The sequence below is a fragment of the Coenobita brevimanus genome, chromosome 38, assembly GCF_032717465.1.
Source record: "Coenobita brevimanus isolate Jiangsu-jjx chromosome 38, ASM3271746v2, whole genome shotgun sequence".
In the NCBI taxonomy this organism is placed as follows: Eukaryota; Metazoa; Arthropoda; class Malacostraca; order Decapoda; family Coenobitidae; genus Coenobita; species Coenobita brevimanus.
In genome coordinates, this window is record NC_136991.1 from 324,461 (window position 1) to 348,595 (window position 24,135).

Below are 24,135 nucleotides of genomic sequence, written 5' to 3' on the forward strand. Positions count from 1 at the left end.
ACAGAAACCCAAGAGCATAGCATACCTCGTGTATATCACAATTAGGTATATTAGGTAAATACACATATATCTGGAACGACTTAGACGAAGAGGTGGTGCAGGCGAAAAACATTCATGTGTGTAAAAGTAGACTAGATAAATGTGGATATGGAGACAGGACAACACGAGCACTGCTCAATTCCTGTATACTACAAATACGTAAATACACACACACACACACACACACACCTCCAACTATCCTCGTCTCTAACTCCCACTCTCTCCCTCATTCTCTCTTTCAGACTAATTCTTACACACTACGTTATTATTTCGTAACAGTGTTACTTTCAGTTTAAAGTAATGGAAAAAACATTGCTATTGTATAAATAACCACTAAAAGAAAGCTCCAGTTCATTTTTACTTTCGTTTTCGTACATATTTTAAAGAGGTGTCATTGAAATTATAAGAAATCTATATAATACGTATCAATGGTAGGCCACATTTTTTTGCCTTTTATTTACGTACAGTATGTTACTTTCAATAGGTATACTAGGCAACAGTGTAAAAGAACATTTCTTACAATACAGTATATAGCAAATAGCTTTTTCCTGTCCCTTCAGCTCTAAGCTTCATTAAAGTGACACCAACATGTAGGCTACAGTATATGATGGTTTTCTATTTTCAATATAAGTATATACTGACATTACTGGTACACAACATAACCACTCAGACTGACTAATATTATCAAAACTGTATACATATAGTGTATTGCCTTATCACAGATTTTTGTTAACCTTTCCTTCGTATACCTTTTTCTTATCCAAAGTAGCAGGAGCGGAAGCGCCGCTACATTTCGTATCAAGTAGCGAAACCAGTAATGTCACTACTTTTTTGAGCTAGTAATGGGAATCGGAGCACCGCTACTTTTTATTAGTAGCGTTCCCAGCATTGGTGGTAACCATATGACAAAATTATGGCACCTGGTGGTTTAGTGGGTAATTAAGGAGCTCCAATCAGATTGAGCAGGTGCTGGTTTATATCCATCGGGTGGTTGGGGATTATTGCTCATGTAATGCCACTCAGGGATGAGTGAGGCTGAACACTCTCATCTTAAATGTCAGAACCAACTTGCCTAGCCCCAGGCTCCTATACTCCTCATGGGGCAACACAGTATTAGATGATGATGATGATGACAACCAATGTTTGAAACCTGCATCTGTCCATCTGAGGTCCGCTGCAGAACCATCCTTCTCCTCAGAGGCAGAGTACCAGTCATAATTAACCCTTCCCCATGCTGGAAAAGTACAAACTGAGGATGCCTTGAAGTCTATGGTGGGTTATTCACCCAGTGTCTTGGGATAAAAGGCAATTTAAACATAAGAGTTTAAATGAGGTATGCAGTCCCTGTACAGTACTGTATATACTAAAATCCCAAAATGGTTTAAATGTGATGGGTGTACAGTACCTAAAATCGAGTGAAAGGTTGCGTTGGTGGTTGGGCCGATGCTTTCTGGTAGGGGGTGCATGGGACGGTGGGGGGCGGCGAGAGGAAGAAGCAGAACCTCCATGAACAGTGGCAAACTCCTCAGGCAGAGAGGAGGCAGGAGGTATAGGCAGGGAAGGCTGGGTGGGGGCAGACACATGGGGCGGGGTTCTGCGCAGGCGAGGGGAAGGAGTAGCTAGGGTGTCCATGGTGAGCGTGGGTGGCCTCCTTCCTACTGTCGACACCTGCCCAGCCACACTCATGCGGCACCCACCCCACCATCACGCAGCATAACACACACTGAAACAAAGCACATTATTAATACACCAGCTTATTAGCAACAGAACACACTGCTTAATCTACCTATCTATCTATACCAATGTCCCTCTGTACAGGATGAAACAAAATATATGCACACATGAGACAAAATATTCACGATCATTTTTTCTTCTTAAATGAGGACATTAAGGAGCACTGTGGTGCAAATGTGGATGTGCTGGAATGTATTAGAAGTACTTTAAGATGGTTTGGCAATATGGAAAGTATGGAGGATGAGAGATGAACAAGCAGAGTTTACAGGTGGTCCCCTACTTATGAGCGGCCGACTTACAAATTTTTGGCTTTACAAATTTAGCAACCGTACGACAAAATTTGAAATATGATCTTTTCCCGGACTAGCGATATGTGGTACGATGCAGCGGCAGTAAGCCAAGTCCCAGTCTGCCCGGGCAGTCGTCAGTGTAAACAATTAATGTCTCCAATGTTCTACAGTGTTCTGAGTTACCAGCGTTTTTTTGGAACCCCCCCCCCCCGTATCTACGTTGTGTTTTGTGCATCCATCATGTCTACGAAATGCCCTTCTGTCTCTCCTGCTACTGGTGAGAAGAAGGGGAAGGCAATTACTCTTGAGATGAAACCCAACTGCCCTGCATGAAGGCAGCAAGCCCGTAGGTTCAAGGAAAATTCCCCATCATTTACCCACATAGTGCAGTGGTACTCTGTTTTTAGGGTAGCTCTACATCGACTGGCAAGCCAAATGGTTTCCTGTAAACCAGGAAAGCATTTAGGCTACAATGCTGGGTGGCAACCTTATAACCAACCGACACGTGTTCCCTACGTGACAACAAGTGGGTTGGCGGAGAGTTTGTGCCCCTCCCCAGAAAACAGCTAACTAAAAATACGAACAAGAAGCCTCGGACCAGGACTGATCAAAAGATGACGACTAAGGACCAAATAAAAGACATGATATGGATGGCGACGTGGAATGTAAGGGATGCAAATGATGAGGTGAAAGAGAGAGAGATTGTCCAGGAGCTTGAGAGTGTGAAAGTGGATGTATGTGGATTAAATGAAACTAAATGAAGAGGAGAGAGTGTGAGAGAATGGGGGTGTGGATGGGGTATATGTGCAGGAGTAGGTGAGAATGAGAGGGCAAAAGAAGGAGTGTGTATTGCTATGAGTAAAAGATGGAAGGAGAATATAAGAGCGTATGGATCAGTTGGTTCAAGGATTGTGTGGGTAAGATTGAAAGTTGGACTACAAATGTGGGTGATTGTGTGCATGTATGCGCCAACGCAAGATCGTGCAAGCAAAGTGAAAGAAGAGTTCTGGACAAATGTGGAAGTGTGCATGGAAAAGATTGAAAGGAATGAAAGAGTGTTTTTGACTGGTGATATGAATGGTAAAGCAGGGAATGTGAAGGTGGATGGAGTAGTTGGTGAGTGGGGTGTGCCTGCTGAGATAGATGAGAATTGCAGTGCTTTAATGGACATTTGTGTCAGGAGGGGGCTGGTGATAGCCAATACCCTCTTCAGACACAAAATAATCCACAGGTATACATGGCAAATGATGAGAAGGGTAGATGGTGAACTGAATGAAAGGAAGGCAAGCAAAATGGAGAAATAGAAGAAGGGAAGGACAGGAAGAAGGCGTAGATGTAAGGACAGTGGAAAAGTTACAAGAGGATGAGAAAAAGGCAGAATATAAGAGAGAAGTGGAGGAAAGATTGGGTAAATATGAATTGGAGCAGATGGGGGATGTGGAAGATGTGTGCAAGATATTCACAGAAGAAATATGTGCTGCATGTGAGGTGGTGTGTGGGGTGAAGAGAAGACAAAAAGGGGTGCACGGAACAGCGTGGTGGAATGAAGAGGGGAGACAGGCTGTGGCACAAAAGAAGAAAGCATATAATGAATGGATGGGAAACAGGGGCATGGAACAAACTGAGAGATGGAAGAGAGAGTTATGTGTAGAAAAGAAGAGTGAGGGGAAAAGATAAGTGAGAGTAAGAGAGAGTGGATGAGAAAATTAAAAGGAATTTGAGTGTAAAGTGGAGGGACTGTAAGAAAATGTTCTCGAAAGAGGTAAAGAGAGTTAGGGTGGAAATGAAGTTAGTAGGGGATTGAAAGATAAAAATGGTAGATTACTAGTGGAGAAGGGAGAAAAAGTGAGCAGATAGAGAGAAGACTTTAAGGAATTGTTGAACATAGAGAATGAAAGTAATGCGAGTATTAGTGGCTGGGAAATGGCTGGGAGAAGGAGAGATGTGAGACGAGAGGAAGAATCAGTAGGATGGAAGCCATGGAAGCAATGAAAAAAGTAAAAATGGGGAAAGCCCCAGGAATTGATGGAGTGTGGGGTGAAATGCTGCACCATGGGGTGAGACAGTAGTTGAATGAATGTGGAAGATGTGCAGAGTGGTCTGGGAGGAAGGTAGAGTCCCGGAGGATTGGAAGTCAGGTATAATTATTCCCTTGGACAAAGAGAAAGAGGAAAAAGAAGTGTGCGGTAATCATAGGGGAATTTGTCTTCTTAGCGTAACAGGAAAAGTACATGGTAGGATGCTTATTGAGAGAGTTAGGGAAATAACTGAGGAATTAGTTGGAGAAGAACAAGGAGGCTTTAGGAAAGGAAGAGGTTGTGTAGATCAGATAGCCTATTCATTCTTAGATCTCTAGTGGAAAATTCTAGAGAAGGGAAAGAAGTTGTATGCAGCCGTCATGGATTTGGAGAGAGCATATGACAGGGTGGATAGACATGGATTGTGGAAAGTATTAAGAATATATGGAGTGGACGGGAAGTTGGTGAATGCTGTAAAGAGTATGTATGAGGGTGCTAAGGCTGCAGTGCATGTGCATAGTGAACCGCGTGAATTTTTCTTTTTGAAGGTTGGGTTGAAACAGGGATGTGTCATGTCTCCATGGTTGTTCAATCTGTACATGGATGGGGTTGTAAAAGAGATACAAGGTGTAGGGCAGTGGATGTTGGAGCAGCCCTACTGAGAGAGGGCAGTGTCTGGAAACTCCCTGTACTCTTGTTTGCTGAGGATACTGTGCTGTTAAGTGAAGACGAAGGGGAGCTGCAAGGCCTGGTGGATGAGTTTGGGAGTGTGTGTATGAAATGGAATCTAGAGGTGAATGTAGGGAAGAGTAAAGTTATGAAGTCAGTGAATGTACAGTGAGGTTGGATGATGAGGAAATGGAAAATGTGAGTGTCTTTAAGTACTTGGGTAGTGTGATGAGTAAGGATGGAAGTGTAGAGAGTGAAGTGCTTGAAATGGTACAACAAAGAAGAAAAGTTGCTTGTTCTTTGAAAGCAATGACAAGATACAGGGAAGTGAGCATGGAAGTGAAAGTGTTGCTGCATCACAGTACTGTGATACAATCTCTAACATCTGGAAGCGAAGCTTGGACCTTGTTGGAGGGACGCACGTCAAGAGTGAGTGCAGTGGAAATGAGTTATTTAAAAGGAACATGTGGAGTCACATGGAGAGACAGACTGACAAATAAGGAAGTGAAGGAGTGTTGTGGTGTGGATGTGACAGGAAGCATTAGGAGAAACACACAGAGGTGAATGGTCATGTGGAGGGGATAGAGAGTGAGCGACTGATGAGGAGAGTATGAGTGAGGTAGAGGGGGACAGAGGGATGGAGTGAAGAGGAGAGAGGGGGTGTGAGCTGGGAGCAGGGCAGTGAAATGGCAGGGAACAGGGCAACATGGAGGCAATTTGATTGTGGTCATTCTTTACGGGATTAAGGTGTTTGGCAATAGACAGATTGATAGACAGATAGACCTAGCAAATTTAATTCAAGTTAAGAAAGACATCTCAACATGAAAGGATTCTGAAAGACACAAGGAACTTCACTGAAACTCAGCTTTAGGGATCTGTTTTGCATATTACACTGTGACATTCTTTGGTATGTTATTTACTGTATTTCTTTTCAGTATCGACGCAATTTATGTCAATAATTTACTAAAAGATACTGAAGTGTAATATTCAATACTGTATACATCGCTAAGAAAGATGTAATAAGATATCTCCGAAACCATAAAGGACCATACATCAGTTTTGTCAGTTCATTTACTGTATCACTTCACATTTCACATCCACTGACACATCACTTAACGTTCTTTATCCATCATCCAAAACATGCAGAACGAAGGTGGTCGGGTTGAAAGTTTACCAGTTACTGGGTTTTGATGCTACTACAATAAACACTCCATATGAGTAAATTATTATCGCATATTTTTTTCCACATCAACCTTCCTATTTTTATTTGGTGTTATTTTATATCGAGAGATTTTTCCATCTAGGCAACAAATCACTTCCAATGTGTATTTTCTACCAGCAGCCTAATTCACTTGTACTGTATGTATATTTGCTTACAAAATAACATCCTCTTTACTTTAATCTTAATATCCCCAAACGGTTTATTCATCAAAGGATGGACTTTCCAAGGACAATACCAATTTCAATTTTTTTCAATAATTCACACATTTCATATGGGAACATCATTATTTTATTCTTCCTTTTTTTTTTTTCCTTTTATAAGGAAGAGAGTTTATTTAAGAGAGAAAAAAAAAAAGCATGACAACAGACCTAAGAGGGGCAATAAAACTTGCAACACTTCAGACAACAACAGTGACTTTCTTTTCATTTTCTTCTTGTCACCTTCATATGGTTTTATTCAGCTTGGGAGCAACTTGGAAATGGAGAATAGAACCATATCTAGATAATGAAACTGTTCCGTAAATGGATTTGTTTATGCAGTGACGTTCACTTCACACTACTCTGGCTACCGTATCACCGTATATATTTAGTCTACGATTTGGAGATTTCCTAACACCTCTTTTTTGGCGATTTGTTCTACACATTATACATCAGTATCCTCTTGCTTAATACACCTCAACATTCTTTTGCATGTTAATTATTTCACTTTATTATTCACGTGGTTTGTATCACTAACTTGTTTTCCAATTTGATGTCACTGCCGGCTGTACTGTAATTATCCATATTACTCTAGCCAGCAGAGCAAGAAAGTGTTTGTGTGTGTGAGTAAACTGACATGGTACAGGTAGTGATAGCAGGTCGTCATCAGCTCCGTTCTTATCGCATATATACCATCACTCCTATCGCAACACTTCTAATACTCTGATTTATAGATTTATCACTCATGGCTTGCCTTATCTCTCTCTCTCTCTCTCTCTCTCTCTCTCTCTCTCTCTCTCACACACACACACACACACACACACACAAAATCATATTCATAGTGTTTGCCTCCACACACATGCAGCCCTGTTCAGCATTTTTCCTTATCACTGTTATCACTATCACGAGGTCACCAGCCGAAGCATTACGGTAAATACAAAGCAGTTCACCAAAGCGCTTTGTGGCAACTGGGGGCAGGGTCTATCAAACTACAGTACTGTATTCCAGATGCATTTACGGGCACAACTATGTACGTACGTATCTGTAGTGTGTGTGTGTGTGTGTGTGTGTGTGTGGTGAATGCGGTGAAGAATGGGTTGCAGGATCTGTGATAAGTATTCAATGTCAAGATACACAAGAGGTAAGTACTGATACTCGTCAAATGGCTTCCGTAATGATGGCAGAATAATCGCGAAGTGATGGTGCTGAGAGGAACACTGGAGAACCATGAGCGTTTGTTGTGGTGGAAGTTGTTTGTGTTGCTGTTTTTAAAAATGCCTCTGGAGGAGAAAATGAGAGTGAAGTGTGCCCGTCGTGAAGAAATCTGAGTGGAATTTTGTTAAGGCGAAGGTGGTGAGTTAATGCCAACTGACAGAGTGTGGTGGTAGCAGGGCTATAGTTTGTGTGGTGGCTGAATGTATTATGGTAACTTGTGTGGTTGGTGTGGTGGAACGGAAAATGAGACTGGAGTATGCCTGTGGTAAATAAGTAAAATTTTAAAGTCAAAATCACCTGAGATAATAACTGTAATGGTGGTGGTGGTGGTGAGAGGACTTTGTGATACCTGAGTGGGATCTTAGGTTAGTAATGTTGTAGAAAGGAAAATCAGAGAGGGGTTGGCTATGTCTGAGGTTAAGACAAAAGAAGAAATGATAAGAGGTGGAAATCCACTACTGAGATACTGACTTGGGAGGCAGTGGCGGCAGTGAGATCTTGTGTGGTACTAATGGTGGTGGTCGTGTGGTAGTGGTGGCAGCATATACCGCGAAGATCCACCACCACCACCACCACCACCACAATCACCACAACAAACCTCCACGTCCTCCCATTCACTCACTCCACCGCCAAACAATGTCACCACACAATTACTTCATACATTCTAATTGTACGATATCTGTTTTACTGTCATCTAAAAAAATCCACACCATTAAAAATAAGGCTAGTACAAAGGCAACAGTCAACCCTTTAAGACGATTCATAATAAATTCTAAGTCATTGGTGTTTCTGGGAAGTTGACAATCCACATTTAGCGGCAGTGACGACTTCAGTGACGTAACAGTGACGTAGCCAGTTGAGTCAGGCACCAATCTCTAGAAAGCTGAAAGTCGTCTCAGCCAATCAGGACCTTCCTGTATGACGTACTTCTCTTAGTGACATCATCGCCTCAGACGTCCCAGCCAGAAGTAAATGTCGGGCGCTGTATGTATAAATCCCTAACCTTAGGCTGCGTATTAGTGTTCATTATATAGCCTACGTTTGCCCTCATTAAGACAAGCACCAAAATTGAAATCATACTAAAGCAGCAAACTATTCAAATGAAAAGATTCGAAAAACTAAACGGCCTGTGATAAAGGGCTAACTGTTATGGGAATTCATTCGTTTATCCTGCCAACTGGCCGGGATAGACGAGTACTGTAAACGCGACATAGAGGACAATTGCCAGAAACTCAAAGTCGTCTCAACCAACAGCAAGATTTCTACATGATGTCATCTCTTAATGACGTCATTAATCAAGAAGGGCTAGCTAACAATAAATGTCAGAGGCTGTGACGTCAGGGAGAGAGAGAGAGAGAGAGAGAGAGAGAGAATGATGTCAGCGGATGAGTGTCCTGACGCCAATGACAGACATAATAACGACTTCCTTCGACAGACTCTAGTGCAGTTGCTCTCTCTCTCACACACACTTGGTTCTGTCTCACGTCGTTAGCTAACTCGTGTGTGGTAAAGGTGGGGTTAGGTGGATCAGCACGCACATAGGTCAAGGGTGTGTGAGGAGATACCGACAGTGCGCGCGTTATATATATATATATATATATATATATATATATATATATATATATATATATATATATATATATATATATATAATATATTTATATATATATATATATATATATATATATATATATATATATATATATATATATATATAATATTTTATATATATATATATATATATAATATTTTATATATATATATATATATATAATATTTTATATATATATATATAATATTTTATATATATAATATTTATATATATATATATATATATATATATATATATATTATATATATAATATAATATATATATAATATTTTATATATATATATTTATTATAATATATATATATATATATATATATTATATATATATATATATATATATATTTTATATATATATTTTAATATATATTATAATATAATATATATATATATTTTATATATATTATAATATATATATAATATTTTATATATATATATATAATATATATATATATATATATATATATATATATATATATATATATATATATATATATTTTAATATATATATAATATAATATATATATATATTATATATATATTTTATATATATATATAATATATGTATATATATATATAATATATATATATATATATATATATATATATATATATATATAATATATATATATATATATATATATATATATATATATATATATATATATATATATATATATATATTATAATATATATATATAATATTTTATATATATATAATATAATATAATATATATATAATATATATAAATGGATTTGGAGAAAGCATATGACAGGGTGGATAGACAAGGATTGTGGAAAGTGTTAAGAATATATTGAGTAGATGGGAAGTTGTTGAATGCTGTGAAGAGTATGTACGATGGTGCGAAGGCTGCAGTGCGTGTGGATGGTGAACTAAGTGAATTTTTCTCTTTGAAAGTTGGGTTGAAACAGGGATGTGTCATGTCTCCATGGTTGTTCCATCTGTACATGGATGGGGTAATAAAAGAGGTCCAAGGTAGGGTAGTGGATGTTGAAGTGGCCCTGGTGAGAGAGGATAGCGTTTGGAAACTCCCTGTACTGTTGTTTGCAGATGATACTGTGTTGTTGAGTGAACATAAGAAGAGAGGATAACTGCAGTAGGCCGGTTGGCCCATGCTAGGCAGCTCCTAGAAGAGTAACTGAACTACTAGAATGAGATAAGGATAGCAAAGAAGAAGGCTCTCCCCCGCCCTCCAAACCCTCCAGCCGAAGCCGGCAGGAAAAAGTCAGCTGCAAGGCTTGGTGGATGAGTTTGAGAGAGTGTGTAAGAAACGGAATCTAAAGGTGAATGTAGGGAAGAGTAAAGTGATGGTCTTTGAGAGAGGTGAAGTCAGTGAATGTACAGCGAGGCTGGATGGTGAGAAATTGGAAAATGTGAGTACGTTTAAGTACTTGGGTAGTGTGATGAGTAAGGATGGAGGTTTGGAGGGTGAAGTGCTTGAAAGGGTACAGCAGGGAAGAAAGGTTGCTGGTTCTTTGAAAGCAGTGATAAGAAACAGGGAAGTGAGCATGGAAGTGAAAAAGTTACTACATGACAGTATTGTGATACCAACTCTAACGTAAGGAAGTGAAGCTTGGACGCTGCTGGAAGGACACAAGTCAAGAGTGAGAGCAGTGGTAATGAGTTATTTAAGAGGAGCATGTGGAGTCACATGGAGAGAGAGGCTGACGAATGAGGATATAAAGGAGCGTTGTGGTGTGGATGTGGATGTGATAGGAAGCGTTATGAGGAACACACTGAGGTGGTTTGGCCATGTGGAGAGGATGGAGGGTGAAAGACTGACGAAGAGAGTGTATGTGAGTGAGGTGGAGGGGGGAAGAGGACGGGGGAGGTCGAGGATGAGATGGAGGGATGGGGTGGAGAGGTATATGAAAGAGGGGTGTGTGAGTTGGGAGCAGGACAGTGAAATGGCGGGGGACAGGGCGACTTGGAGGCGATTTGTTTGTGGCCACCCCAAACGGGATTGAGGCGTCTGGCAATAGATAGATAGACAGATAATATATATATATATATATATATATATATATATATATATATATATATGTGTGCGTGTGTGTGTGTGTGTGTGTGTGTGTGTGTATACTGTATATATATATATATATATATATATATATATATATATATATATATATATATATATATGTGTGTGTGTGTGTGTCTGTGTGTGTATACTGTATATATATATATATATATATATATATATATATATATATATATATATATATATATATATATATATATATATACACACACACACAGCATACACACATACAGTATCATAGCCTAGGCCTACTTAACATTTGTGTGTTTGAAAGTGAGAGTAGGCGTGGTAGGCCAAGAAGGTGGACAGACATGGTACAAAGGTGTACAGAGGAAAGCAAACAGCTTTCGAGGCTGTTTGTTACAGAGTAGACCATGACTACGAGATTTAATTCTACATGCTGAAGGATATGAATAGTAAAGCAAGAAGGCTCCCCCTGCCTCAAAACCCTCCAGTTGAAACTGGCAGGAAAAAGTGAGAAAAACCACCATGCAGCATGGAAAAACTGACATGGAAATTTCACAGGAACGACTGAAAAGGAAAAGTTACATTCTGTAATACTTTACGCTACCAGTCTCAATAACTTGAAAGAGAAAGTAGTAAAGTAAAATGAATAATTAAATACCCGGTAAATAACTAACGCATGACATGTACGGGTACATTGAGTCAACGGGGCTTCTGTAGACACTGTGTGGAAACTACACACTGCACAGTGTGGATTTTCAGGGGTGGTGCGGCAGCCTTGCCTGGCGCTTTTAAGGAAGGCGGCAGTCAATCAGGGCCCAGCTCTGTTCACTCTACTGAGACACAAGTTACCTCCTGTTCCCATGCAGGACATGCACACAAGTTACCTCCTGATGCAGTGACCCCTGGTACATTAAAAAAATCCCGATGGTGGTCACTTAACTAACAGGGACCCTCAGTGATCCACAGCCCATCAAAGGTTGGATGAGTAGTGACCATTAACTCAGGGCTATCTGTGCATATCCTAGTCTGTGCTTATACTATATGCATGTAATAAATTGATCCAGGCTCGGGGATTATATATATATATATATATACACACACACACACACACACACACACACACACATAGAAGCATTTTATTCAAAAGTAAACATATAAAGCTGAGAGTTAGACGACAGATACTTATCCACGCGACTTTCAAAGGTTAGTGCTGTATTACAATTTACCACATTAGAGGGCAATTTATTCCATATATTAACAACTCAATTAAAGATTAAATGCTTAGCTTCATGCGACTGGAATCGTTTGCCAATTATTTTATGCCCACTGCCTCTTGTATACGGTAATTCGAGTGATCAACTGTGAAGTATCTATCGACGGCCATGTTATGTCTGCGAATATTTCGAATACTTGAATTAAATCTCCTCGTAACCTCCGTTTAGTTAGGGTATAGAGATTCAGGGCTTCTAAACGTTCCTCGTATGGTTTATTTCTCAATCTGAGCATCATCTTCATCCTTCGCTGTACCCTTTCAAGTTTCTCCATATCCTTTTCATAATACGGTGACCAAAACTGAACGCAATACTCCAAGTGCGGGCGTACTAAAGAATTACACAAAGTGAGGACGATATTTTCGGATTTATATTCATATGCTTTGCCTATGAATCCAGTAAATTTATTAGCTTTTTTCACAGCTTCTGTACATTGCTTGCTTGGTTTCAAATCGTTTGTTATTACAGCTCCTAAGTCTTTTTCATGTTTTACCCTATCAAGCTGGACATTATTCAAGGCAGATGAGTGTGAGACTAAGCAAGCTATGAAGGGTGATGATGCTAGAGAAATATTAGCAGATCGAGCAGGATGGATGAATTTTGTACTAGGCGGTTGGATGATACAGAGAGAGAGAGAGAGAGAGAGAGAGAGAGAGAGAGAAAAACACACACACCTTTGTGCGCTTATAAAGGTGGGCGGGTGAGGGCAATAAAAAGGGGCTGCAAGACTGGGCCAGAAAGGTGCGGGAGTGGATGATGATGGTGGTGGTGATGGGTGAGGCTGGGTTATAGGGGAGGTACATGTAGTGAATGTGATGCACTGGATTGCAAAGAGTATGTGATCTGTAATAATAAACGTAGGTGTGTGGTGTACTTGTGATGTGGTAAGAAGGGAGGTGAGAGGTGTGTAAAACCGAAGTCACGTTAGGAGGGGCGTGGAAGGAGTGTGTGGAGGCGTGTGAGAGGTGTGTGTAGAGCGTAATACAGAAGGTAGGCTATGTGTGGTGTAGGAGTAGGATGTGTGGGAGGATAAAGGGTGTGGTGTGGGAGTAGGATGTGTGGGAGGATAAAGGGTGTGGTGTGGGAGTAGGATGTGTGGGAGGATAAAGGGTGTGGTGCGGGAGGATAAAGGGTGTGGTGTGGGAGGGTGTGTGGGAGAATAAATGGTATGTTGGGTGAGAGGGTAAAGTGCGTATAATATTAAACGTAGGTGTGACGTGGGAGAATACGGAAAGTAGTGTGTGTGTGTGTGTGTGTGTGTGTGTGTGTGTGTGTGTGTGTGTGTGTGTGTGTGTGTGTGTGTGTGTGTGTGTGTGTGTGTGTGTGTGTGTGTGTGTGTGTGTGTGTGTGTGTGTGTGTGTGTGTGTGTGTGTGTGTGTGTGTGTGTGTGTGTGTGTGGTGAGGTGGGGATAGATGTATGGAGGAGGGAGTATGTGTGGGTGTGCGAGTGTGTGGAGAAAGGGAGATGGGTGTGCTAATGTGAGTGGCGTTTGTGGGAGAGTAAGCTGTGGGTGGGAGACGATTTGTGGGAAGGAGAGAGGGGAGGGCGAGAGGTGTGTGGGAAGGGGTGGGAGGAGGGGAAGGCGAGGGGGTGTGAAGGAAGGGGTGAGGGGTGTGAGGGAAAGAGTGAGAGGATGGGAGGGCGAGGGGTGTGAGGTAAGGGGTGAGGGGAGGGGAGGGAGAGAGGTGTGTGGGAAGGTACCGGTATACGGAACATATCTAAGAGGCACGAGTGTAGGAAAGGTTTAAGACAAAGCAATGGCGAAAAGCTGATTTAAAATTTAGTTGTACTCTGTAAGGTACTCGTTTGTTTCCCTGGCTGAAAAAAAGCTTCTGGCAGGTTTAGGATGCAGGGCAAGCGTACGGTATGTGAGAGAGAGAGAGAGAGAGAGAGAGAGAGAGAGAGAGAGAGAGAGAGAGAGAGAGAGAGAGAGAGAGAGAGAGAGAGAGAGAGAGAGCTCAAAGACGGGGACAAGGGAAAAAAAAAAAACTACAGAACTGAAGAATAATATGGTGGGAAAGATATGATATAAGAGATGACCAAACAATTCTACGAAAAGTTGAAGACGGAAATAAACAAATACAAACACTGTACATGATATTAAAAAGAAAAAAGAAAAAAACGATGATGATGATGATGATGATGATGATGATGAGGAGGAGGAGGAGGAGGAGAAGGAGGAGTGGAAAGGAAGAGACGGAATTAACGACTGCAGGAACACAAAACGACAAAAGATGTGATGAGAGTTGGAAGGATAGGTTATGTAGGTGTTTGTATCAAAGTGGGGAGGAAAAGGAAGTTGGCATGGAATGGAAAGAAGCAAAAGAATGAGAGACGAAATGAAGAAAGGATAATGAATGGCAAATGGAAGGAAAGTGGGATAGGTTGTATAATAAGTATGAATTGACGTGACAGGGGCATGAATGAACGAATGAGGCGAAAGAAAGAAGAGAGAGGGGAAGAGAAGGGAGATATGTTGTACAATATGAAGGGAACTGAAAGGAGGGGACTGGGAAGGAAAGGGATGACTTTAGAGACCAAAGCAAAGGGATGAGAAGGGAAGTGGGAAAGGTTGTGTAAGTGGGGGCATAAAGGGAAGTGGAGGAGTGAGGTTGGAATGGAAAGGAAGGGAGCAATTGTGTTCAAGCTAATCTGGTGAGTGAAGGAAATCAAGGTCACTCAAGCTGCTCTCATCACTACCTCCATTCACCTCTACCTCAAACACTAGCACATCACCACCACAATTACTAACACTGACACAACCTCACCACCGTAACAACTAACACTAATACCAAAACCAACACATTCATTACTATCACAAAAGCTACTATTATACTCACCACTACCACTACTAAAGCTACTCTCACCACTGCCATTACTGTTACTAATGTACTTTCATTACTACAGTTACTACTCTAGCCACAACCAACTCTATTACTACTTACAAATACTACAATTACTGATACTACTCCCATCACTATCACTACCGTTACTACTCTCACCACTTCTATTACTATTATCGCCCACTACAACTAGCACAACCACACAACCATTACCACTATTACACTCCACCACAACCATTAGCTCTCACACCATTACAGCACTGCTACATCATCATCACCATTTCATCACAATCACTACCATTACCACTCATCACTGCCACAACCTTACCACCACGACCACTCACCCTACATTACCAGTACTTCACCATTACCATACAAGCCTGATCACAAGCACTTAGATAGTCACCAACAACCATCCACCACTACCACTACCAGAGAAAATCTGTAGTTAACATATTATACGGTTAAATCATCACTTATAGTAACTTCGTTCTTGCTATAGCTCTTTCACCCGAACGTGGCTCAGATTTTCGTCCTTTTGTAGCTTATTTCACGTCACTCAGTGGTAGGAAAAGGCAAGACCAATCCTGTACTTCCTTTGCATACACTTCTTCGCAACTAGCATCATATTTTACAACTCAGCACAGAAGATGGCAGTTTTAATCCAAGAAGTGAAGTAGGTACGGTATGCCTCCCAACGATTTTATGCAACTAGGAGGAGCCGTCTCGTAATAAAAGGTCTATCTCTCTATCGCTGTTATCACCACATCATCACACCACAATACAGTGAAGGCTGGAAAAAAAAAGAAAAAAGGCAGCATTTATTTACCTGGGGATTTCCAAACAGGTGAACCCGCGGATAATGTACACTCGATACCTGTGTGTGTGTGTGTGTGTGTGTGTGTGTGTGTGTGCAGACAAATAGATAGATATCGACAGACAGATGAGAGAGAGAGAGAGAGAGAGAGAGAGAGAGAGAGAGAGAAACTGCAGCGTGAACTTGTCCTTCTGCAGTCCACAACCCTCCTCTCACAGGATCTCCAGAACTTACCTATGTGTTAGGCCTGACCTACACCCCCCACCCCACCACAACCAACCAACCAACCAACCTACCCCCGAAAAAAAAAAATAAATAAATAAAAAACACTCACCTTGTATATCTGCTTTGGTAACGGATCACTGTCAACCTCACCCCGGAAAATGAAACTCTATAATGTCAGAAGTTGCCCACTAATGGATGTCTTATTGCCTTCTATCTCTTGTGTTTTTCGTTAATAGTTAATTCATCATCGTCGTCATCTTCATCATCATCATCATCATCATCATCATCATCACCATCGTCGTCATCATCATCATCACCATTAACCTTTACCCTGGACAACTTTTAGATTAGAAATGTAAGATTTAGGCATATTATGCCTGACTGTAAAACCCAATATACTTTCACCATTATCATCATCATCATCATCATCATCACATCTTTGCATCAGAGAATTTGATGTACTATCATGTTAAGCGCAGCCAGTGAAATGCAACTCTGCCAAGAATTTTCTTGTCCATTTTCGATATAAGACTAATCATTATCATCATCGACTCTGACTAGGACAAACATACATCGCTTTAATGTCAAGAAGTCGAGATATAGGATACAAAAACCCACACTGGCGGACGAAAAAAGATGTATTCCAAACAGTTTCGGCAACAGCTGTCGCCCTCTTCAGTGGATCTACAGACCACTCTTGGTCTGTAGATCCACTGAAGAGGGCGACAGCTGTCGCCGAAACTATTTGGAATACATCTTTTTCGTCTGCCAGTGTGGGTTTTAGTATCCTATTTCATGGTCACGATAGTGTGACTCTTCAGCCAGCAAGTCGAGATATGATTTCTTACAGGTTTTCTCAGTGCATTTTTTTTTTTACACACGAATTGCGCAACTTAAATATCTGACATCATACTGAAAAAATAAAAGGCTTATTATACTGTCAGTGTGGTCGAGTCATTCCAGTTCTATATGATGTTCGGGGTATACAGTATTTTTTCAATACTACAAAATTTCATCAGAATCAACACAGGTTTACTTACCAACGTTGAGAAGGCGGGAGATTTGTATACGGGTAACAATAGCCAGTCTTTCTTGTGCCCCGCCCCGTAATAAATGCCCCGCCCTCTTCCAGCTAGGGGGCGCGGTAGCACAGTGGTAGCGCGCCGGACTCGTAATCGGGGGATTGCGAGTTCGAGCCTCGCCCGGGCTGCCGTGCCGGGAGTGGTAGCTCGCTCCTGTAACCCTAGCGGGGCTATATAGTCCAATACAGGGCTTAGCTCGGGGGAACTCCATTTCTCCCTCTTCCAGCTCTACTCGCTGCTGATTGGCTGAGATAATTATTCTTCTTATTGATAGAATACTGAGCCTTACCACGAAATCGTATCGTATTATTTACTTTGAATTTATTTCTGTATAACAAAGGATACACTAAAATTTGCAAAATGAAAATAAGTTTGAAAAGAACCAACCCGCCTCCTCCCGCGGAGTTTAGGCGCCAAGAAAGTTTAGAGCTTGGCAGTAACACATCGCAGCTGTGCCGCTACTGCTATTAAACATATTAAGCCATCTGTCTGTAATGTCTGGTAAGTTACCACAGTATCATAACCATATTGTAATTTTCCTTATTTTCTTCATTAATTTCCTTAAAATACAGAAGCAGGAAAATGAAATGTCATTGGCTTCGCCTATTCAATACAGCAGATTCCACCTTCCGCATCATAATACTGTCCTTAGGCTATAGCAAAACGATTACAGCATATGTATTCCTATTTTCCTATAATGGACACATGGGCGTCATCCAAGACAGGGAAGGAGGGAAATGTCCCCCCCCCACTTATCAATCACGGGGGGGGGGGAGCAATAATACGAGATAAGTCAGGATAATATTATAAATTAAATATAGCTCGATTTACAGCCAAGTTTGCTTTTCCTCAATATTTGTAACGGAAAGAGAGTACGTGGGTGTTGTCTCCCTAACAGAAGTTTAAAGGCATGTAGGCTAATAATTATTTATACCAACAATGCTGTATAAGAAATTTGATTCTATACACGTGGTCATTGAATCTTATAGAGGGAAAAGTTTGTGTGTGTGTGTGTGTTAATATGCAAAAGCAACTTAAGCATCACAACGTCACTTTATCACAATGACTTATGCAGCCTGTCTCGATTTTTCCCTTGATTTCTTTAGCAACTTGGCCACTTAACCTGAAGCGACTGTCCTCAGTAAAACATACAAGTTTTAGAATCGAAATATATCGTACATTTTTCAGTACTTGAATGTTTCTACGAATGTGTACATACGCAGTGGCAGTTTGTTTATTTGTATGTACGTATATATACATACATAGAGAGAGAGAGAGAGAGAGGCGTATTTTTGTCTGCACGATATATCACTGTGGGTTAGATTTTAGCATATGGGTGATAAGTCCCTGTGATAAGATACCTGTGTCATGCTCTCTCTCTCTCTCTCTGCAACACAGTATCACAACAATCAGGATGTTGGCAGTGCTAGGGTCATCAGATATCACACACACACACACACACACACACACACACACACACACGATTTCAGGATTTTTCCCACTGTGACTTACATTGTGGTTTCATACATAATGTCCCGATATCCAACTGAACTACACTGTAATCAATGACCGACAACATACTTTTTTTTTTTTAGCCTAAAATCTTTTCCATTTTACTACTGCTACCACCAGACGACTGTATATGCTATGGAGACTTTTCATCCTGGTGGTGTCAGATACAGCCTTCAACAACTTCTTTAATACGAGTTATTTTTCCGTACGCTGAATAAGATCGTCTGGAGACAGCAATAATACAACAGACAATACATCACTGGCTTCAGGGAGTTGAACCTTTGACATTCTCTCTCTCTCTCTAAAAAAAAAACACACACACACACACAAAAAGTATTAGAGCGTCTGGCGCACAGTGGAATGTCACGCTAGATTGCAACACGAGAGATTTTAAGTTGCTTTGACAGATACAAGCCCCCCCCCCCCCAGTAAAACGACGTCCCCCGGTTTCCAGGCATTCCCCCCTTCAAACTGGTCACAGAATTCAGTTCTGTATACTGTTTTTGCAGTACCCGCTAAGTTTAATATTCGCAGGATGAACATCCTTCCTTTTTTCCCCTTATTTTCATACTTTAACCCTATTTAACACATCCTAACCCAATGGAACCAAAAAATTTATCTGACAAACTTACCTACTGTAACCTGATACTAACTAATCGAACGAAACCTAACCGAGACCTTCCTGGATAAGTAGAAGTGCAGAAATAAAACACAGAACGGAAATAAGCAACCCGGTGATGTACTAATATATATTTTTTGCCATCTTCAGATAATTCTATTAAACTCAGGAAAGACAAAGGGGTTCATGAAAGATTTATCTAACCCCTCTTGTTCCAAACGCGTCTGCTAAGCCGAAGATTTCTGATAAAGGTTAAACACACGCCACACAAATCCAGGGGTTAATCCTCAAACCTCAGGATTTCCTCAGTGGAGATATTCCGTCTGGCAGTGTAAAACGTCTGAATTTTTGAAACACCGGATGCCTCTTTTAAGCTGTGATTAAAAAACGTTTCCCTTCAACTCGCTGCCCTATTCTTAATTTTACTCTTGCTGTCATTACACAGTTATATGCATCTTAGGGGAAACGGAATCTCTCTCTCTCTCTCTCTCGTTTTTCCACGTAACGTATATCACACGCCTCAAACTCACCCTACGTTACACTGTCCTCCAACCATGCACCAACCCAGGATAGAAAAGAAAACAATATTAATAAACATAACCAAAACCCAAGACCATTTATATAACGGAAAAACAGCTGAAGAAAATACATGAACATACAGTGCACTCACTCTTGCGTTACAGTATTTTTTTTTTTCACTAACTTTGCCCAGAATTGCTGTTTTTCCATCATGAATGCTTAGTTGTAACGGCATGAACACTAGAACAGGCATCTCATCATGAAGAAGTGCTATGTCAAGGAAGAACCACAGTATTATCTAATTCTGTCACTGAGCTACGCGAAATGAGGCGCAAAAAAGACGGAAATCTGTGCCAAGTTACGGCGAACAAACACAACTGAGATCTTTGCACTTCAAACTGGCCGATTCCAGTCTTCTTCGGATGAGCTAAACCCGATGCAGTAAAAGATCTAAGTACCGTACAATGAAAATAAGTGAACAGAGTGAAGGGACTGAAGACTATTTAAAAGGACTGAACATTATTTAAAGGGACTGAACACTGGTTAAAGGGATTGAATACAATTTAATTTACAAGAAATTCGAGCTTTAAGTACACGAGGAAGGTTTGAAGCGCCTGGATGGGGAGTGACAGTTGCAAAAAACCGTATTAGCTGCCTAAGGAAAGTTCGTAAGATCTCTCCCTCAGTGGTTTACTGCACCTTGATGTACTCTTACTGTATGCATTACTTTTACAAACTATGGCAACTGCAAATAAAAATCTACAGAGTAAATTTATTGGGAGATGGCAACAATCACATGAATACATCGCCGGGTTTCACGGGTTAAAAAGGCTCCCCAACACCTCTTCCTTCCCAGCTTATTTCATGCATAGGCCAGGCCAATATTCTCTTATCATTGTATGAAGGCGATTCGTTTGTGGCCACCCCTTCCGAGATGAAAGCGTCTGGATATAGGCAGCGAGATAATATTTGTGATGCATGTCGGTATTAAAAGGATATAAATAGTATACATGAGTATACCAAGTTATAATGTTCGATTTAAAGTCGCCATGACAGAGATGTCAGGAAACCTCCAGTCACTGGGTAACTGATGAGAGAAATGATTTGGAGGAGTTTCGTGGCGGCGTGAGAGCAAGAGTAAACCAAAGACATTGTACTGAAGGGGTTAATGTACCGAACGGGTTAATAGTGTTGCAAAACACGACAGAAAGTTGCAAAATAAACACTAATTAACCTGTTCGTTCTGAGATGTGCTTCTAAGCATTTAAAAACCGCCTGACGCCAACAGAAGTGAAACGAAGACATCAAACTGAAAACTTTCAAGTAGTTCACACTACTGTACAGGTAACGATTAATATTACACAGTGAGAGGTTTCTATACAAAAATCTCCAGCAGTACCAACAGTAAAACATGTCATCATACTACGTTAATTCGTTTCTTTTCGTTTATGAAGGCTCCAACATGCTTGCACGCGTCGGCCTTGGTCACCTAATGGCGGCTCTCCACGCTGCTCGATCTCTGGCAGCTTCCCTATTTAGTCTCTTAACCCTGGGGTCACACTCAATGACCTCGTCCCAGGTCTTTTTCGGTCTACATTTCACTATCCAACCCCCAACATTAACACTTCCCCCATCCTCTCCACATGCCCAAACCATCTCAATCTACCTCTCCTCATCACAACACCAATACATTCCAGTTCCATCCTACCTCTCAACTCTTCCCCCGTAAACCTAGCCCCCCAGGCCTTGTACTCAAGGACGCACTACACGTCCACCTAATCATTGCCATTTCTGTACGTTTGTGCCTGTGAATATCCTCTTCCTGTCCAGGTCTCGCTACCATACAGCATTACGTGTATTCTCCTGGCATGAGAAAATTCGATTGATTAAGAATAAACAATACCAATATTACAACAAAAACAACAACTACTACTATTACTACAACTACTGCTACAACAACTACTACTACTACAAGATCAACAACTACTACCACTACAATTACTACTACCGTACAACTAATGATAATACGGTAATATAATAATAATAATAATAATAATAATAATAATAATAATAACAGTTATAATAAATCGTTTCCAAAAACCAAAGCACTTGTCTATAAAGATACGACAAAGTAGGAAAACACACAAAATACAATACTACAAGGCTGGGCCCACAAATTCGGACCGGATCATTGGGTGTACCGGTATGTGAAGGACAAGGCTCACACACACACACACACACACACACACACACACACACACACACACACACACACACACACACACACACACACACACACACACACACACACACACACACTAAGGTCACCAGCCACTAAAAAAGTTTGGATGACTTTTTTACTGTAGCGATGTTCAACCCACTCGTCGTCCTAGTCATATAAGCAGTATATTCACCAGCCATAAAAACTCCACTGACGATTCTAACCCGGTCGCTTCCTACCTCCAAAACCAAGGTCGTCCCGTGTTACTTAAAAATTATTAGTTGTAATACGTAACTGGTGTTGTTGCGTAATTTTAAAGATACATAGGTCTGTCTGTCTGTCTGTCTGTCTCTCTCTCTCTCTCTCTCACACACACACACACACACACACACACACACACACACACACACACACACACCCTGAACTTCAATCAGGCCATACAACACCATAACGTCTGTTTTACTTCATCATGCTACAGCCAGACGATTTTACTTAGCAGCGAAGAGGGATCTCGTACTAAGGTGGTTAATCCCTTCAGTGTCTTTTTTTCTTTCTCCCTCCTTCTTCTTGCCATCTCCACATGATTCCTTTCAGCTTAGAATAAACTTTTCAAACACGACAAGTTACATACAGTCTCCACTAATAAGAAATCTCTCTTTTCAAGTCTATAAAATCGGTCGCTGGTAAAAATAAATATAGATAAATAAATAAAAAATCAGCGGAAGGAAAAGGTTAACATAAGAACACATGGCGCTAAAAGCCGGAAACAAATGACTCTCTCTCTCTCTCTCTCTCTCTCTCTCTCTCTCTCTCTCGTGGCGGCGCCAACAACATCCACCGCTACTAGGAAACTCCCTCGCAGTCAGCTATTCTCTCTCTCCAGACAAAATACCCACGTTGTCTAGACGTGCCAAAAATACAGGTGATTCAACCTGGGTTATTTATCGAGCTCTAATCCATTTTTCGTATTTTCTATCCCATTTATCTTATTTTCTATCCCATTTCTATCCCATTTATCCTCTTTTCCATCCCATTTACCCTGCCTCCAGAACATTTCATTCACCTCAGATGTTGCAGTTGGGAGAGAACTAAAAAAAAAACAAGATTCAAACTTCTGTAAATTGACACAGTTCAACCGGGGTGGTGTCCTTGCTAGTTTATTAACATGATTTCACTGGCCATTCTGCTGACAGCGCCGACTTCAGATTTCCTTGGTTATTTTTGGATCCTACCCTCTCCATTCTGACTGGGAAATGTGATGATGATGACCACGATGATTAAGATAAAAAGGATTGATGATGGTGATGATGATGATGATGAAAAGGAGGAGGAGGACGAAGAAGAAGGAGGAGGAGGAGGACGATGATGATGATGATGATGATGATGATGATGATGGTGGTGATGATGATGATGATGATGAAAATAAAGCTGCTCATTAAAAAGAAATTATGGTCGTTTAGAATCTAAGGGCAGTGAGCGAGTGCCCTGGTAACTGGTAAACGTGAAGCTCTCTAACCTACGGTAATCCGGGGACTTTGGTGTTTACATTTCCTCGTGTGTGTGTGTGGGGGGGGGGAGGTAGGCCAGCTGGCAACCCGGTTCATCTTGCACTTACACGCGTGACCCCTGACCGCACACACACACACACACACACACACACACACACACACACACACACACACACACACACACACACACACACCAGGTCTGAAATTCTCAAAAATATTTACAATCAAATCCGTGAGTGCAGAACCAACCTACACTTCGTCCTACCTGGAAAAAGTATTAATGACGAGAAAATATATCAATTTATTTTGCTGTGTGGGATGATGAAGGAATATATAAGCTTTCCCTATGTTTAATTCTTCCTGCAAAAACACATCAAAGTTTCGCAAATATGTCTGTGAATTACTGCCCGTCATGTGGGAACAACTTCTAAGGCTAAATGCTGGAGAAAAGGTACCTACTGCTAATTATCATACCGTGTGTGTATGTGTGTGTGT

General features: G+C 40.8%; 1 protein-coding gene across 1 annotated transcript in view; it reads right to left on the bottom strand.

Annotated features, from left to right (window-relative positions):
- The window catches only part of fwd (phosphatidylinositol 4-kinase beta fwd), a 143,735-nt gene that overhangs the window by 57,187 nt on the left and 62,413 nt on the right, over nt 1-24,135 (bottom strand). Inside the window, exon 2 of the mRNA XM_080269874.1 lies at nt 1,445-1,762. Within this exon, the coding sequence (XP_080126000.1) occupies nt 1,445-1,725 (281 nt within the window). The 5' untranslated portion in view covers nt 1,726-1,762. The remainder of the gene's footprint in view (nt 1-1,444; nt 1,763-24,135) is intronic.